The 19566-nt window shown below is 39.9% G+C and overlaps 1 protein-coding gene and 1 long non-coding RNA gene across 2 annotated transcripts in view; both read left to right on the forward strand.

Annotated features, from left to right (window-relative positions):
* Nucleotides 1-3888, forward strand: LOC139081348 (uncharacterized). Its single transcript, XR_011536429.1, has 2 exons — nucleotides 1-573; nucleotides 2468-3888. It is a non-coding gene; the product is annotated as an uncharacterized lncRNA (long non-coding RNA).
* A 2264-nt stretch (nucleotides 3889-6152) lies between these two features.
* Nucleotides 6153-19566, forward strand: part of LOC103540832 (disintegrin and metalloproteinase domain-containing protein 32-like) — a 67311-nt gene continuing 53897 nt past the window's right edge. Inside the window, exon 1 of the mRNA XM_070606850.1 lies at nucleotides 6153-6846. Coding sequence (XP_070462951.1) covers nucleotides 6153-6846 — 694 coding nt within the window. The remainder of the gene's footprint in view (nucleotides 6847-19566) is intronic.

The raw sequence follows: 19566 nt of genomic DNA on the forward strand, positions 1-19566 counted from the left end.
AACTTTTCCTATTGTAATGTGATATGTGAAAAATATTCTTAGTTTTACTTTCTTGTTTGAGGCCATGTTATAGAGTCTCACTTGTTGCAAAGCTTCACGTCAACTACCTCATCAAGGAAGAATTCCAAAATCAAGGGTTGTAGATTAGTGGTATTTGTAGTACCAGTTAGGTACTATAATTGGCAATACATTTTTGGAATGTTTTATTTAAAATATATTGACAGAGGAAATATGTTACCTTTTAACTAAGGTAGTTGATTAGGACCAAGATTATAATACTTAAGTATTATTGAATTAAAAGATATAGCTTTTAAAGAATTAAGTATTCCACATTCAGTGGCAAAGGTATGTTGAATAAGAGAAATATTTTTAAATGTCAGCATTATAAGTCAATCATCTATTTTGTTTATTTTCAATATGTTGATTACTTTTATATGGGAAATAGACTGTATAGAAAATATATTTATGAGTGCATTGCGGTAATACCTTTTTTTTTCCTTTTTAGCCTGTATATGCAAACAGATTTCCAGTACCAACTTACGCAGCCAAGCAACCTCAGCAGTTCCCATCAAGGTCTGAAGTGAATTAGCTTAGATTACTTGACCAGAATGAAACCCAGGGTTAATGTCTAATATCTTCCCTTGTATTGTTTTTTTCTGCTTTTCCTCCCCAAGTCCCCCCAGTACATAGCTGTATATTTTTAGTTGTGAGTCCTTCTAGTTGTGGCATGTGGGACGCCGCCTCAGCATGGCCTGATGAGCAGTGCCACGTCTGTGCCCAGGATCCCAACCAGCGAAACCCTGGGCTGCTGAAGCAGAGCACTCGATCTTAACCACTCAGCCATGCGGCTGGCCCCTCCCTTGTATTTTAATTTAATTTAGGACAAGGTATTTATTGACAACAGTTTAGATAGAGCACAAATTGCAGAAAAATTTTTAAGAACTTTATGTAAGTTTTGTCATTTTAGTGTGGTGTCAAAGTGAAATTTTAAAGAAACTTGAGCACGGCAATCAGCTGCTAGTGCAGCTGTGGTGTACATAAGATTCAGAAGCAAGGGCCTTTAAAACAACCAGCAATGGGAATCTGGAGGGGTTGGACCAGCCTTCCCATTAAGAACAGCTAGAAAAGCTAGACAATATAAGAAAATATGTGTTTGAAGGCATCAGAGAACCACCAAGGAAATGAAGAGTTGTGGGGCTAAGGTCCAGGAGAGGAAGGCAGTCTGGAGATGATCCCAGGTTTGGGGGCCATTTTTCTGTCCTAGCTGTGTCTGTCTATTCTGTGAGAACTGAGAGGCTAGCATGCCGAGGACAGCTTTCCACAAACTCCCAGGGCTAATGGGACAAAAACTGGAGCCCTGCAAAGGAGGAAGTGACCTGCAAACATCCCAGGCTTTGTGTTGGGACCTGGGAGTAGGGTTGGACTAGATCCTTAACTTATTTCTACAATGTTTTATGTTTGGCCCCCAATCAACCAGACATATAAGAAAAGAAATTGTGACTAAAACCAAGAAAGGCAATAGACCATAGAAACAGACTCAGAGGGTATCCAGTTACTAAAGTTATCAGACATGGATTTTGAAATAACTGTGATGATTATGTCATGGAATTAATAGTCAAGATTGATAATTTCAGCACAGAACTAAAAACTTAAAGAAAAGAATCAAATGGAAATTCTAGAACTGAAAAAAATAAGAACTCAAATTAAAGACTCAGCGGAAGGGTTGAAATCAGCAAGAAAGGAGAACATTTATTACTATATTTTGCTTCACATAAAATGTATTTCGCTTCTCCTACCTCCAAAAGTCCTTCAAATTACAATTGAATTGCAACAGTGAGTAGCGTCTTACGTATAATCTTTTTATGCAATAAGAGGGCATTGAAGTCCAACTGAGCATCAAGAGAAGAATATATAAGTAGCAAGACAGTGTGTTATTAGGGTACAGGTATACTAGAATTGGATGAAGAGTTTAAGGAAGGCTATCCATAGATTAAAGAAGGACGGTCTAGAAGTCACAGCAGGTTTAATTCTCAGAGTGGATATTATGCTTCGGAGAGCTGGAATTTCAGCCCTATGTATATAGGTAAGGGTTACACTTAGCAGTGATTTGCTGCCCTTAAATCCTAACAGCACAAGAGGTGCTTAATCCATCTAGTGTCCTCATTTATCTTTTACAATTTATCTTTTCAATGTCATGTACTGTTCTTTTTAAAAACATATAAAGCAGAACCTTCATCCAACATTGTCAATTATAGAATAGCATTGATTTAAGGTAGTTACTCCATTTTAGACTCTTGATTGGAGGCCCCTAACCATTGCATATCAGATTAATAATAATCTCAGACCGTAATGTACCCTTAAGAATTGTCAGTGATGTTAAGGATGGTGTTATGCTGGGCTTGTAATGAATGTAGCATTATTTCATTGAATTGAAACACACGATTAACTGTCTTTTTTCCCCTCACAGGCCACCTCCACCACAACCGAAAGTATCATCTCAGGGACATTTCATTCCTGCTCGTCCTGCTCCAGCACCTCCTTTATATAGTACCGTCACTTGATTTTTTTTGTTACCTTTCCTTTTGCAGATATCTTCAGGGAACTGAGCTAATACTTTTTTCTCCTGATACTTTCTTGAAAAGCCTTTCTTCCTGCTGCAATATGAATGAGAACACAATACTGCGAAACAAATTTTACTAACGCAGAAAACCAAGAAATTGAATAGTAGGAATTGAGAAATATAAGAAATGCAGTAAAGCCAAGGAATTTAGAATAACATTTCCATTTCCATCCCTGAATAAGTCTTATTCAGTCATGTGTGAGGTTAATGCACCTAACATGGCTTATATTATTTTGAACATGTTATTGTAATGATTCTCAAATAAATTGTATTGATTTGTTTTGTCAATATGTGCTGAAATGTAATTCTGAATTTTGATCTTAGTTATCATTAATGTAGTTTCTGGTTGAACATGTGATAATCTAATACCTATGAAAACTGAATTTACCAATAATATCTAATATTTTTCATCTTGCACAGACTAATAATCATCATATCTCATTCACTACATGAATAAAGGAATATTTTGTCTTCAGAATAATGCACAAAACCCACAACTGAGATATCATAATATTTTGAAAGTACAAAGTACACTACAAGTGTGTATGTGTGTATTCACACACAGTTATTTTCTTCCATTTTTATGTTCATTCTATGGATAAATGATTCTGTGGATCTATCTATGGGTAAGGAGTGTTAGAAAATTTAATTTAATAGTAGAAATTCTATTATGAATCATGTTAAAGCATGACATCCTTTTACAATAGCATTATTTTAAATAAATTATAAACTTTAAGGTACGAAGTATTTAATAGAACTAATCAGATATGCTGTTGATTCATGGCTATAATAAAGCAGGAGCAATTATAATATCTTCAATCAACTGAGCTGTCATAAAACCACTTTAGAATTTCATGAGCACTTTAAGTCTAAAATCTGAAACTTCGAAGCTTGCTATTAATATAATTTAGAATGTTTACATTTTCTAAGGTGTGCTGGATCATGTCTCTGTTGACACTAATATTTTCAAAGAAATTGGCCTGGAGAAAGGAAGGAAGAAAAGGTTTTCTTAGATAAATGCAAAAAAGTTAGTGTGGTATCTGTGAGTTATCATCCCAGCTGTGTTAAAAAAATAAATTTTTACTGTGGAAGAAATGGTATGGATGGTAAAATTTTAAACATTTAAAATTTTTTCATAACCTTTCATAATAAAGTTTAATATAGCTTTATTAACTGAATTTCATTAGTTTTTCAAAAAATTTTTGATTTGTGTATATATACGTATACAAATATAACATTTACAATAAATAAAATACTTGAAATTCTCATTTGTGTCGCCCAGTAACTTTCTAAATGTTCAGCTATTTATAACTTTGTTAATTAAAACATTATACTAGTTTTAGATAAAACTACTAGTCAAACTTTTACAGATATTATCTCACTAGTTTCTCAGACTTCTGCCATATTGTGCACTATGGCTTTTTGTTATTAAAGGTAGACAGATTAGTTTTGAAGAGAGAGATTTCAGTTCTCTGAAGATAGTACATTATTTTAACAATCAGGTATATATTAAAAATTGTCAACAATCCCAAACTAAGAGTCTTCTTCTCAATTTAAATCTCTGAATGAATTCATAGAAGACTAAACGTTTATCATCTGTCTCAATATTTGCAATTGTAATTCATATCACTGAAATTTTACAGTCGGTAATATATTAACTACGTAACTTAAAGCTTTCCTCGGAAATAGATACTTCCTCGGATCTTTGAATATTTAGAAAGTTTTTCTAAAAGACTGTTTGATCAGCCTAAACTTCTTTTACTTATTTATATAGTTTTACACATTTTGTATGCTTTTCAATTAGGTTTGTCCTTGATTTAGTTTGCATTGCTATTAAAAATTGTAAAATTTCTTAGTCATAGATGCCACTTCAAAATTTGAAAATATTAAAGTGCTTTCTTGCCATCTGCAAAAGATGTTTCAATAATCAAGGATAAATTATACGTATCTTTGATAGCACTGTGTGACTATGTGTTCGAAAATTAACCTTGTTCAGGGTACAGTAGTCCCCCCTTATCCGTGAGGGATACCTTTCAAGAACCTCAGTGGATGCCTGAAACCACAGATCGCACCTAACCCTATATGTACTATGTATTTTCCTATTCCAGTGGGCAGGTGACGCATACAGCATGGACACGCTGGACAAAGGGATGATTTACATCCTTTGCGGGAGGAAGCAGGACAGCAGGAGATTTCATCATGTTAGTCAGAAAGGGCACAATTTAAAACTTAAGAATTGTCTATTTCTGGAATTTTCCATTTAATATTTTCTGACCCTGGTTGACCACGCGTAACTGAAACCACAGAAGGTAGAACTTTGGATAAAGGGGACTACTGTATTGCATTTTCCCTTTCTATCAGTTGGATACCTGGGTCTCTAACCATATAGTTAAGCACAATCCCAGTGTTCTAAGCACAAATCAGATTTTATTAAATTTCATAGATGTTTACTGAAACTACCTCTTGCGGGTACCATATTAGGTACTGTGATATCTAAGTTCTGGATGGGACATGCATCCTGTTACGGAAAGGGCTATATACACAAGTAAAAATAATATAAAATCTAATCTATTAAAGATTGAGACAGGAAAGGCTGAGGAGAGGGAAGTAACGAAGAAAGGAAAGGACTAGAAATTCATTCAAAACACCGCTAACTGACAAGTCTAAGCATTTACTGTAATTGTTCTTCTAATACTCTGAACCCAACTTTTGGCTCAACTACTTAAAAGCAGTGTTAGTCTAGCATTGGCTGTTCCTGTTGAGATACTAGCTAAGTGTATATTTTTGTTGCCTTGTTTTTGCTCACGCTATTGCTTTTCAGGCTGCGATTGCCCTGCCGAAATCCTCTGCATCCATGAAATCTCCTCCCAGCTGTCAGTTTGGATGTGATTCCCCAAGTGAGCTTCTGTGTTCCCACGGGTCCTGTTAGTTTGCGTGTTTGCTTTTCTGTTAATTAGTATGAGGGATGAATTCGTGCTTTGGGATTTGAAAAGAAACAAAAGATGGTGTGTACAGGTGAGACTGGGGGTGAGGGTGGGAGGGAGGAGGCCCTGCAGCCCCAGGGCATGAGCCGCTGTTCACTCAGGAGAGACCCGAGGTCGAGGCGGCTGAGCCCTGGGGACGGGAGAAAGCGGGCCGCAGAGCCTGCGCTCCGAATTCAGAAAACTGAATACTCTGCTGAGGAATTTGGCTAGAACTCTCTAGTGGAACATACACACTGTAATTATGGGCAAGAATCTCGTGCATCTCATTCACTGCGTGAGTGAATGAATATTCCTTGTCCGGAGAAATTACTGAACAGGAGAATGGCAACCCATGAATTTTAGCCGAGGGCTCGTGGAGAGCCAGGTCGATGGGAGGAAAAAGTTGACACAGCCTGGTCACAAAGTGCGTTTGGGCAAGTGGGTCTGGAGGAAAGCCGTAGCAGGCTCTTTCCAAGGAGAACAAAATCTACTCAGTTTTCCCTTTCTTGGAATCTTCTTCACACATCTGGTTAGTGTTTTTTAATTTGAGAAACCCAGCTTCAGTAATAATGAACATGTATATTTGTGTGCGAGCGTGCGTGGGTATATTTTCAGTGCAGAAAGTATTACACGTTCGCCTTTTAAAGCACATGGAAGTGCCTGAGACAAAACAGCGCACAGTCGGCGTGTTAGTTCTTCTAGGTCCGTCCCCACGGGGCGAAAGGGGGACGGGGGACGGCGACCGCGACGGAGGGGAGAGCCGGCGGCCGGGAGGCGGCGCGGGGCTGGTCCGCTCGGGGCGGGGCGGGGCGGTTCCGGGCGGCTGGGGGGCGGGCGGCGCGGGGCGGCGCGGGGCGGTTCCGGGCGGCTGGGGGGCGGGCGGCGCGGGGCGGCTCAGGGCGGGGCGGGGCGGCTCGGGGCGGTTCGGGGCGGTTCGGGGCGGGTCCGCTCGGGGCGGCGCGGGGCGGTTCCGGGCGGCTGGGGGGCGGGCGGCGCGGGGCGGCTGCGGGGCGGGGCGGGGCGGTGCGGGGCGGCTCGGGGCGGGTCCGCTCGGGGCGGGGCGGGGCGACCGTTGGGCCGGCGCAGCGGCGCGCGGGGAGGCGGCCTCGGGGGCCGCGCGTCCCGGGTCGGCGGGAGCGGCGCCCGCCTCCAGCCGGCCCAACGGTCGGCGGCCCAGTCCCCACACGGAGCCGGGAAGCCACAGCATGCTCCGCCTCCTGATGCTGCTTGCGGGGCTCGGTGGCGCGCTGGCGTCTGGACCTGGTAAGCCGCTGGAGACGCTGCTGCTGCGCTCTGGGGCGGAGGAAGGTTCTTCTTTTCCTCCCTTCCCGTCGGACTGTGACGCAACTCCGGGAAAAACCCGGGTTCCCCCGCTGGTCGGCTCCTCGTGTCCGGACACCCTGACACCCGGCGAGTGTGGGCGCCGCGTCGGGATAGAGAGGGGACTCAGGAGAGGGCAGGTCGTGTGACCAGCTCAGGGTCGAGGCTCTTGCTCTTTTGAATCCCAGTGTTCGTGGTGGGCCCGTGTGCGCTTCACAGAAGTGCCTCCAAATTTCCTTCGCTCAAAAGCATGCCGGAACCTTCTAGAAGTCCACCCAGACACCAAAAAGCTGACTGTCCCCGAGGAGCGTTTGTTCCGGCAGAATAGCTTGTCCTGCGTACAGTAATTTGTCCTGCGACAAAAAAGCATTCAGTGCCTGCTCCGCTGACACCGACAGAGATAGATTATGGCGGGAAACGAAGAACAGTAGACAGAGTCCTCAAACTTATAAAACACATCAGGAGAGGTTTGGGTGCGAGTGAAATTTTTGCCTATGTTGTTTTCCTTCCCTTTTTATCTGCTGTTCCGAATCTGCCGTCCCGCTCAGTCCTGGAATGCCCGCCCCGCCCCCCTCTGCAGAGCGTTCGGGGTTTGGAGGCATCACGATTTATTTAGCCAGCTCTCTGAGTAACGGACTTTTGGGTTGATTCCAGTCTCTTTTGCTATTATGTGCTGTGTTGGTGAGCTCAGACTGCCGTAACAAAATACCCAAGACCGGGTGGTGTAGACAACAGAAATTCATTTTCTCGTAGTTCTGGAGGCCGCAAGTCTGGGATGAGGGTGCCCTTGGGGGGGCTTCTGTGAGGTCTCTTCCTGTCTGGTAGACCGTTGCCTTCTTGCTGTGCTCACACGACCTCCTCTTTGTGTGTAGACGGCGCAAACTGTCTCTTCTTATAAGGGCGCTAATTCCATCATGGGCGCCACCTTCATGACCTCATCTAACTCCAGTTACCTCCGCAAGGTCCCATTTTTTACCACCATGTTGGGGATTAGGGATTCAACATGAATTTTCGGGGCACACAAAACTTCACCAGAACACGTGAAAGATTTGCTTTTTTTAATGTACTTTTTTTTTTTTTGAGGAAGATTAGCCCTGAGCTAACATCTGCTGCCAATCCTCCTCTTTTTGCTGAGGAAGACGGGCCCTGAGCTAACATCCATGCCCATCTTCCTCTACTTTATACATGGGACGCCTACCACAGCATGGCTTTTTGCCGGGCGGTGCCATGTCTGCACCCGGGATCCGAACCCGCAAACCCCGAAGTGGAACGTGGGAACTTAAACACTGTACCACCAGGCCGGCCCCCACATGAAAGATTTTAATGCAGTGGTTCTCAAACTTTTCAGAATTTTTCCTTAGAGGTTAGAAATTATTGAAAGTCTCAAAGAGCTTTTATGTTTTTGTTTATATCGTTGATATTTATCATATTAGAAATTAATTGTTGACCAAGGAAAAATTCACTAGAATTCAAACAGCAGATATTTATTTGGGCAATTAGAGTTGCAATTTGGGAGACACAGAGTCAGGTAGAAACCCAAAATGTGTTCAAGGAAGACAAAAGAGGCAAGGGTTTATAAAAGCAAAAAGAGAAATCACACAGGTGGTTTTGTAAAATTTGTGATTTGTGCTGGCAACAACTGTTACTTCTTGGCTGTACTGATTCGTTGCCAAGGCCATCTCTAAGGCAAAAAGTTCTTTTCTATGGGAATAAGCGTATCTCTTGACAGAAGGCCAAGATGACAGCAGTATAGCCCAGTTGAAAAGTTATGTCCTATCTGGGTAGAGATGTAGTGTGCGTGCCTAAGTCCCATTCTCTTAATGGCTTCCTAGTTCCATTTTTATTTTTATTTTATGTATTTGTTTTTTTGAGGAAGATTAGCTCTGAGCTAACATCCGCTGCCAATGCTCCTCTTTTTGCTGAGGAAGATTGGCCCTGAGCCAACATACGTGCCCATCTTCCTCTACTTTGTATGTGGGATGCCTGGCACAGCATGGTTTGATAAGTGGTGGTTGGGATCCCAACCAGCGAACCGCAGGCTGCCAAAGCAGAGTGTGTGAACTGAACCGCTGCCCCAACAGGCTGGCCCCTCCCAGCTCCTTTTTAGAAGCCTTGACAAATGTTACTTCATTTTGTTGTCACTGTCCACGTAATATGGAAATTTAAGAATTTTTATTAATTCGCTTAAAAATAACAGGATTGACTTATTATGTGTTAACATAAGTAACACATTTTAAAAATAAAAACTGTATTTTCCAAAACAAAAAGAATTTAGAGAGGGATATTGTTTTACGTTTTTATAAATCTCCTTAATGTCTAGCTTAATAGATGACAACTAGATTCTCATATCTACCTGCGCATTCAGTCTGTTGCTATATGTCTTGTTGGAAATACATGAAGAAAATCCAGTTTATGTAGTTGGAAAAGGGAAGAGTGTTTTGATAGCCTTTTCAGATAATTAACAATATTCTTCTTTTGATATTACACCAAAACTTGTTAAGTGGTAAAGGTTAGTTGCAATGCAGAAGCTAAAACCTACCAATGAACTTTTTAATATGCTATATTAAAATTTATTGGTCTATCTTGAACTTTAGTGGATCTTTTACCCATGAGTTTTTTAATGTATTACCTTTATTTTTTAATTTTTAATTTAAGTTGTGGTAAAATACACATAACATAAAATTTACCATCTTAACCATTTAAAAAAGTGAATAAACTTTATATTTTAGAGTGTTTTAGGTTCACAGCAAAATTGAAAGAAGGGACAGAGATTTCCCATACACCCTCTGTCATCACACATGTACAGCCTCTGCTGTTGACATCCTGTGTCACAGTGATACGTCTGTCAGGACCCCACACTGACACATCATTAACACTTAGAGTCGGTAGTTTACCTTAGGGTTCTCTCTTGGGGTTGTACGTTCTATGAATTTTGACAAGTGTATAATGACATATATCCTCCATTATAGTATATAGAATAGTTTCACTGCCCTTAAAATTCTCTGCACTCTGCCTGCTCATCCCTCCCCCCTAACTCCTGGAAACCACTGCTATTTTTACTGTCTCCACAGTTTTGCCTTTTCCAGAATGTCAGGTAGTTGGACTCATACAGTATGCAGCTTTTTCAGATTGGCTTCTTTCACTTAGTAATATGCATTTATGTTTCCTCTGTGTCCTTTTTATGGCTTGATAGCTTATTTCTTTTTAGTGATGAGTAATATTCCATTGTCTGGATATACCGGTTTATTTATCCATTCACCTACTGAAGGACGTGTAGGCTGCTTCCAAGTTTTGGTAATTATGAAAACAGTTGCTGTAAACGTTCATGTGCAGGTTTCTGTGTGAAGATAAGTTTTCAGATCCTTTGGGTAAATACCATGGAGCACAATTGCTGGATCATTTGGTAAGTGTATGTTTAATTTTGTAAAAAACTGCCAAACTGTCCTTCAAAGTGGCTGTACCAGTTTGCATTCCCACCAGCCATGAGTGAGCGCTCCTGTTGCCTCACATCCTTGCAAGCATTTGGTGGTGTCAGTGTTCCTGACTTTGGCCGCTCTGGTAGATGTATAGTGTTATCTCACTATTGTTTTAATTTGCAAGTCTCTAGTGGCATATAATGGAGAGCATCTTCTCATCTTCTTATTTGCCATCTATATGTCTTCTTTGATGAGGTGTCTGTTTGGGTATTTTGCTCATTTTCTAACTGGGTTTGGTTTCTTATTGAGTTTTAAGAGTTCTTTGTATATTTTGGATAACACTCTTTTATCAGATGTGCCTTTTGGAAATATTTTATCCCAGTCTGTGACTTATTTTCTCATTCTTTTGATGTTGACTTTCTCAGAGCATAAGGTTTTAATTTTAATAAACTTCAGCTTATCAATTTTTTTTTTCATGTGTTGTACCTTTGGTGTTGCGTCTGAAAAGTCCTTGCCATCGTTAAGGTCATGTAGATTTACTCCTACTTCTAGGAGTTTTATAATTTTGCATTTTGCATTTAGATCTATGATCCATTTTGAGTAAATTTTTGTGAGGTATGTAAAGTTGGTGTCTAGATACATTTTTTTTTTGCATGTGGAAATCCATTGGTTCTAGCATCTTTTATTGGAAAGACTATCATTGCTCCATTGTATCGCCCTTGCTTTGTTGTCAAAGATCAGTTGACTATATTTATGTAGGTCTTTTTCTGGGCTCTCTATTCCAACTGATTGATCTGTTTGTCTCTTTTGCCTGTACCACACTGTCTTGATTACTGTAGTCTATAAGTGTATAAGTCAGATAGTGTCAGTCCTTCAACTTTGTTCTTCCGCAATATAGAGTTTGCTATTCTGGGTCTTTGCCTCTCATATAAACTTTAGAATAAATGTGTTGATATCCACAAAATAACTTGGTGAGACTTTGTTTGGGATTTCATTGAATCAATAGAAGAAGTTGGCAAAGAATTGCCGTTTTGACAATATTGAATCTTCCTATGTGTGAACATGGACTATCTCTCCATTTATTAACTTTTTGTTCGGTAACTTTCATCAGTTTTATAGTTTTCCTTATAGAGATCTTGTACATACTTTCTTAAATTTATAACTAAGTATTTCATTTTTGGGGGTGCTAATGTAAATGACATTGTGTTTTAAATTTCAAATTTCACTTATACTTTACTGGTATATAGGAAAGTGACTGACTTTTATATATTAACCTTGTATCCTGCAAACTTGCTATTTTAACCATTTTTACCTATATAGTTCAGTAGTGTTAAGACATTCATATTGTTGTGTAACGTATCTCTAGAAGCCTACATTTTAAAATAAATAAATTAAGTTTTATTATGGTAACATTGGTTTATACATTATATAAATTTGAGGTGTACATCATTATATTTTGCTTTCTGTGTATATTACATCATGTTCACCACCCAAAGACTAATTAAAATCCATCACCACACACATGTGCCTAATCACACCTTTTGCCCTCCTCCTATCCACTTTCTGCTTTGGTAACCACCAATTCAGTCTCCGTCTCTATGTGATTGGCTGTTTTTGTTTTTATCTTCTACTTATGAGTGAGATCATACGGTATTTGACTTTCTCCTTCTGACTTATTTCACTTAGCGTAATACCCTCAAGGTCTATCCATGTTGTGACAAATAGTCAAATTTCATCATTTCTTATGGCTGAGTAGTATTCCATTGAGCATATATACCACATATTCTTTAACCGTTCGTCTGTCGATGGGCACCTAGGTTTCTTCCAAGTCTTGCATATTGTGAATAATGCTGCAATGAGCATGCAGGTGCATGTATTTTTATGCACTCGTGTTTTTGTGTTCTTTGGATAAATACCCAGCAGTGGAATAGCTGGGTCATATGGTAGTCCTATTCTTAATTATTTGAGGAATCTCCATACTGTTTTCCATAGTGGCGGCACCAGTTTGCACTCCCACCAGCAGTGTATGAGAGTTCCCTTCTCTCCACATCCTCTCCAACACTTGTTGTTTCCTGTCTTGTTAATGATAGCCATTCTGACGGGAGTGAGGTGATATCTCATTGTAGTTTTGATTTGCATTTCCTTGATAATTAGTGATGTTGAACATCTTTTCATGTGCGTGTTGGCCATCCGTATATTTTCTTTGGAGAAATGTCTGTTCAGATCTTTTGCCCATTTTTTAATTGGGTTGTTAGTTTTTTTTGTGTTGAGAAGTATGAGTTTTTTATATACTTTGGTTATTAACCCCTTGTCTGATATATGGTTTGCAAATATCTTCTCCCACTTGTTAGGTTGTCTTTTCGTTTTGTTGATGATTTCTTTTGCTGTGCAGAAGATTTTTAGTTTGATGTAGTCCCATTTGTTTGTTTTTTCTATTGTTTCCCTTGCCCAGTGAGACATGGTACTTGAAAATATGCTGCTAAGACTGATGTTGAAAAGCATACTGCGTATGTGTTTTTCTTCTAGAAGTTTCATGATTTCAGGTCTTATGTTCAAGTGTTCAATCAATTTTGTGTTAATTTTTTTCTGTATGGTGTAAGATAATGCTCTACTTTCGTTCTTTTGCATGTGGCTGTCCAGTTCTGCCAACACTGTTTATTGAAGAGACTTTCCTTTCTCCATTGTATGCTCTTGGCTCCCTTGTCGAAAATTAGCTGCCCATAAACATGTGGGTTTATTTCTGGGCTCTTGATTCTGTTCCATTGATCTGTGTGTCTGTTTTTGTGCCAGTACCATGCTGTTTTTGTTACCATAGCTTTGTAGTATATTTTGAAATCAGGGAGTGTGATACCTCCAGCTTTGTTCTTTTTTCTCAGGATTCCTTTGGTTATTCAGGTTCTTTTGTTGTTCCATATAAATTCTAGGATTCTTTGTTCTATTTCTGTGAAAAGTGTTGTTGGAACTTTGATAGGGATTGCATTGAATCTATAGATTGCTTTAGGAAGTATGGACATTTTAACTATGTTAATTCTTCCAATCCCGGAACACAGAATATCTTTCCATTTCTTTGCATCTTCTTCAATTTCTCTCAACAATGTTTTGTGGTTTTCAGCGTATAAATCTTTCACCTCTTTGGTTAAGTTAATTCCTAGATATTTTATTCTTTTTGTTGCAATTGTAAATGGGATTGTATTCTTAATTTCTCTTTCTGCTACTTAGTTGTTAGTGTATAGAAATGCAATTGATTTTTGTATGTTGATTTTGTATCCTGCAACTTTACCATATTCATTTATTATTTCTAGAAGTTTTTTAGTGGATTCTTTAGGGTCTTCTGAATATAAAATCATGTCACCTGCAAATAGTGACAGTTTCACTTCTTCCTTTCCAATGTGGATCCCTTTTATTTGTTTTTCTTGCCTGATTGCCCAGGCTAAGACTTCCAATACTATGTTAAATAAGAGTGGTGAAAGTGAGCATCCTTGTCTGGATCCTGTTCTTAGAGGGATAGCTTTCAGTTTTTTGCCATTGAGAATGATATTAGCTGTGAGTCTGTCATATATGGTCTTTATTATGTTGAAGTACTTTTCTTCTATACCCATTTTATTCAAAGTTTTAATCATAAATGGATGCTGTATCTTGTCAAATGTTTTCTCTGCATCTATTGAGATGATCATGTGATTTTTATTCTTCATTTTGTTAATGTAGTGTATCACATTGATTGATTTGCAGATGTTGAACCATCCCTGCATTCCTGGAATACATTCCACTTGATCATGGTGTATGATCTTTTTAATGTATTGTTGTATTCGATTTGCTAGTATTTTGTTGAGGATTTTTGCATCAATCTTCATCAATGATAATGGCTTGGAATTTTCTTTGTTTCCTGTTGTCCTTGTATGGTTTTGTTATCAGGGTAATGTTGGCTTTGTAGGATGAGTTAGGAAGGTTCGCCTCCTCTTCAATTATTTGGAAGAGTTTGAGAAGAATAGGTATTAAGTCTTTGAATGTTTGGTAGAATTCACCAGGGAAGTCATCAGTCTGGACGTTTATCTTTTGGGAAGTTTTTGATTTCTGTTTTGATCTCCTTACTGGTGATTGGTCTATTCAAAATCTCTCTTTCTTCTTGATTCAGTTTTCGAAGTTTGTATGAGTCTAAGAATTTATCCATTTCTTCTAGATTATCCAGTTTGTTGGTGTATAGCTTTTCGTAGTATTCTCTATAATCTTTTTTCTTTTTAAAGATTTATTCATTTATTTATTTTGAGGAAGATTAGCTCTGAGCTAACACCTGCTGCCAATCCTCCCCTTTTTGCTGAGGAAGCCTGGCCCTGAGCTAACATCCATGCCCATCTTCCTCTTCTTTATATGTGGGACGCCTACCACAGCATGGCTTGCCAAGCAGTGGCATGTCTGCATGCGGGATCTGAACTGGCGAACCCTGGGCTGCTGAAGCGGAACATGCACACTTCACTGCTGCGCCACCAGGCCAGCCTCTACATAGTCTTTTGTATTTATGAGATGTCTGCTCTAATTTCTCCTCTTTCATTTCTGATTTTATTTATTTGAGCCTTCTCTCTTTTTTTCTGGGTGAGTCTGGCTAAAGGTTTGTCAGTTTTGTTTGTCTTTTCAAAGAACCAGCTCTTGGATTCATTGAGTTTTTTCTGTGGTTCTTCTTAGTCTCTATTTCATGTATTTCTGCTCTGATTTTTATTATTTCCTTCCTTCTACTTATTTTCGACTTTGTTCATCTTTTTCTGCTTTCTTTAGGTGCACTGTTACCTAGATTGTTTATTTGGGGTTTATCTTGTTTGTTGAAGTAGGCCTGTATTGCTATAAACTTCCTTCTTAGAACTGCTCTTCTGTGTCCCATAGATTTTGTCATGTCTTATTTTCATTTAAATGTCTCCAGGTATTTTTTGATTTCTCCTTTCTACTTTTACGTCTGTTACTAATTGCTTTATATATTTAGGTGGTCCTATTTTGGTTCATAGATATTTACAAGTGTTATATCCTCTTGTTGGATTGTACCCTTTATCATTTTGTAGTGCTCTTCTTTGTCTTTTGTTACATTTTTTGTTTTTAAGTCTATTTTGTCTGATGTAAGCATTGCTAGCCCAGCTTTCTTTTCATTGCCATTTGCATGGAGCATCTTTTTCCATCTGTTCACTTTCAATTTGTGAGTGTCTTTAGGTCTGAAGTGTGTCTCTTGCATTCAGCATATATATGGGGCTTTTTTTATATACAGTCAGCCACCCTATGCCTTTTGATTGGAGCACAGTCCATTGACCTGTAAAGTAGCTATTGATAAGAACATAGTTATTGCCATTTTGTTACTTTTTCTCTGGGTGTTTTAGTAGGTCTTCTCTGTTCCTGTCTTCTCTTGCTCTCTTCTTTTGTAGGTTGATGGCTTTCTTTAGTATTATGTTTGAGTTCCTTTCTCTTAATTGTTTTGTATTTATTATAGGTTTCTGGTTTGAGATTGTCATGAGATTCATATATAATAACCTACATATACAGCAATGTATATAGAGTTGATGGTCTCTTCAGTTTGACCTCTTGCTAAAAGCTCTACTCTTCTACTCTCCTCCTCCCACATTTTATGTTTGTGATATTATATCTAACCTCTTTTTTTTCATGTGTGTGTATCCATTACCTCTTATCATTGAAATAGGTAATTTTAGTACTTTTGTCTTTTGACCTTCATATTATCTTCATAAGTGGCTGATATGCTACCTTTACAGTATTTTTGCCTTTACCAGTGATTTTATTGCCTTTTTTTGGATAATTTTCTTATTTCTATTTGTGGTCTTCTTTTTCCCACTTAAATAAGTCCCTTTAGCATTTCTTGTAAAACTGGTTTCTTGGTGATAAACTCCTTTAAGTTTTACTTGTCTGGGAAACTCTTAATCTCTCCTTCCATTCTGAATGATAACCTTGCCAGGTAGAGTTTTCTTGGCTTTAGGTTTTTTCCTTTCAGCATTTTAAATATATCATGCCACTCCCTTCTAGCCTGTAAGGTTTCTGCTGAGAAGTCAGCTCATAGCCTTATGGGATTTCCTTTGTATGTCACTTGTTGTCTTTCTCTTGCGGCTTTTAGGATTCTCTGTTTATCTTTAACTTTGGACATTTTAATTATAATGTGTCTTGGTGTGGGCCTCTTTGGGTTTATGTTTTTTGGTGCTGTTTGTGCTTCCTGTACTTGGATGTCTGTTACCTTCCTTAGGTTAGGAAAGTTTTCAGCTATTACTTATTCAAATAGATTCTCTGCCCCTTTGTCTCTCTCTTCTCCTTCTGGGACACCTATAATATGAAATGTTAATGTGTTTGATGTTGTCCCAGAGGTCCTTTAGAATGTTCTTGTTCTTCTTTTCTTTTCTTTGAGGAAGATTAGCCCTGAGCTAACATCTGCCACCAATCTGCCTCTTTTTTTGCTGAGGAAGACTGGCTCTGAGCTAACATCCATGCACATCTTACTCCACTTTATATGTGGGATGCTGCCCCAGCATGACTTGACAAGCAATGCATAGGTCCACAGCCAGGATCTGAATTGGTGAGCCCCAGGCCGCCAAAGCAGAACATGTGAACTTAATCGTTGTGCCACTGGGCCAGCCCCCTCTTCTCATTCTTTTTAATTCTTTTTTCTTTTATCTGTTCAGCTTGGGTGATTTTCTCTAGTCATTTGTCCAGCTTGCTGACAGCTCACCTCCTTCTTCTCTATCATCTCTACTGTTGAGTCTCTTTAGTGAATTTTTCATTTCCAGTATTTATTTTTCATTTCTGATTGGTTCTTTTTTATATTTTCCAATTCTTTGTTCAAGTTCTCACTGTGTCAATCCATTCTTCTCCCAAGATCAGTGATCATCCTTGTGACTCTTAGTGTGTACTCTTTGTCAGGTAGCTTGCTTTTCTCTGTTTCATTTAGTTCGCTTTCTGGGATTTTGTCCTGTTCTCTTACTTGCAACATATTCCTTTGTCTCCTCCATCTGCCCCTTTCTCTTCTTATATCTATGCATTTGGTAGGTCAGCTAAATCTCCCAATCTTGGAGAGGTGGCCTTGTGTAAGAGATGCCTTATGAGGCCCAGGAGTTTGCTTCCCTCTTGTCACCATTCCTAAATTTTCCAGTTGTGTCCCCTGTCTGGGCTATGTGTGTTCTTCTGTTGTGACAGGGTTGCTCTTGCTGAGGGAGTCGGGGAGGCTGGGTTGTCCCCTTGGCCAGCTTGTTGTAATGCTCAGCTCTGTGTGGCTGCTATAGACCCTTTAGACACTTTACCGTGGGGGGAAGCCTCAGCAGAGTTGGCTGCAAGGCCTAATAGCACATTTGTTTTGTAGCTTTTCTGTTAAGTGAATAGGCCCCCAGCATGCCTGGTTGCTATGCTTACAACTGCTGTAGGCGCTTGTCAGTTCTTTCAGGATTGCAGCTGAGTGGGGCTGGCCTCAGGTATGGGAGAATCCAGTTTTTTCAGGCTTTGGAAAGTGGGACTGATCCCCTATCTGGCTGTTTGTGAAGCACAAGTCTTCTGCAGCTAAGAAGGTCCACTACCCACAGGGCCACAGACACCATCAACACAGTTCTACCCTGTGTGCATACCCTGACCTCCTGAAGCAGACCCAGCCCCCCAGCTGCAGAGGCCCCACACACTCCACCAATGCCCCACACGCTCCACCCATTCCTCACACAGCCCTGCCCCTCAGACGCGGATCCATTTGCCTGGCTGCAGAAGATCCAGTCACCCCCCCCCCCCCCATGCAGGCCCACAAGTTGCCCGAGGGCTTGATGTTGGGTGAGACCAGTCCCTAGAGCAGGCTGCCCGCCCTGTCTGCGGTGGATGAAATTGGCGCTCTAGTGGGTGTGGCAGGCCCCTGTGCTAGCAGGCCAGGTGAAGAACTCCAATGGTGTCTTCCAGCTTCTGTTACAGCATCCTGTCCTAGGTCACAATAATGTCGGCTGCCAATGTCTCAGTCCCTGGAGAGGTCTCACCCCTCACTGAGATGCACCCAGAGCCTATCAGGTGAATCTCTTTTCACCGAAGGACTGTGATTTTGGTTGCTTTTCAAAACTGGTGAATTTGTGCATAGGCTATTTAAGAGCCAACTTTTTTCCCCTTATGTCTGATAGCTTTTCTGGCGGCATTCTCCATTGTTGTTAGTAGCTAGTAAAGCCAGATATTATGACACTTGTCTAGGTTGTGCTGAGTCCAGAAGATGCTTATAGCAGTAACACTCCGCTGCTGAGGTCTCCCGCTCCTCCAGGGAAGGCTGTGTACCTTAGGATTGCTCCCAGCTGGCGATGAAGCACTGTGGGTTGCAACTGTGGCATTTTCTCTCTCTAGAAAGGAATTTCTGCCTCTTGCAACTCAGTTAGGAGAGTCCCTTTTTATGGGGTTCTTTTTATCCAGTTTTCAGTTCTCTCTCAGGGGTAATTGTTCCAATAGTAGATATAAATTTGTTGCATCTATGGGGGGAGGTGAGTTCAGAGTCTGCCTATGCAACCCTCTTATACCAACCTTGTACACAGGAAAGAAACTCCTTATGGGAATCTCAGATTCCTGCAGCTCCAGCTGCACGGCCTGGGCTCTGCTTGGCATTGAGCCTGCCAGAGTGTGATATCAGCAACATTTCTTTTACTGAGTTCCCCAGGCTGACTCTCCTCTATATGCACTGCCACCAAGAAGCCTTTTCATCTTGCAAAACTGAAGCTGTGTGCCTATTATATAGCAAATTTAAAAACGTGGTAAAACATTCATAACATAAAATTTCCTACTTTAACCTTTTTTTGCTGATATTTCCTCTTTTTAAATAGGATCTAATTGAGGAAAACATTTATATTCAGTATTCCCTTTCTTTTTTAGATTCTTTTTTTTCCAGCTTTACCACTGAGTTTTATACTTTCATAATTTTTCCTGTTACTGTTTCATGTCTCTTTTTTCAGCATGAAGAACTCTCTTTAACATTTCTTGTAAGTTCAGTCTAGTGGTGATGAACGCCTTCAGCTTTTGTTTTTCTGGGAAACTCTTTATATCTCCTTCAATTCTGAAGGACAGCTTTGCTGGTTATAGTCTTCTTGGTTGGCAATTTTTGGCTTTCAGCACTTAGAATAAATATATCATCCCACTTCATTCTGGCCTGCAAGGTTTCTGCTGAAAAATCCATGGATAGTCTTATGGGATTCCCTTGTATGTAACAATTTGCTTTTCTTTTGCTGCTTTTTAACAGTGTCTCTTTGTCTTTAAATTTTGGTGATTTAAT

The sequence above is a fragment of the Equus przewalskii genome, unplaced genomic scaffold (assembly GCF_037783145.1).
Source record: "Equus przewalskii isolate Varuska unplaced genomic scaffold, EquPr2 contig_7247, whole genome shotgun sequence".
Lineage (NCBI taxonomy): Eukaryota > Metazoa > Chordata > Mammalia > Perissodactyla > Equidae > Equus > Equus przewalskii.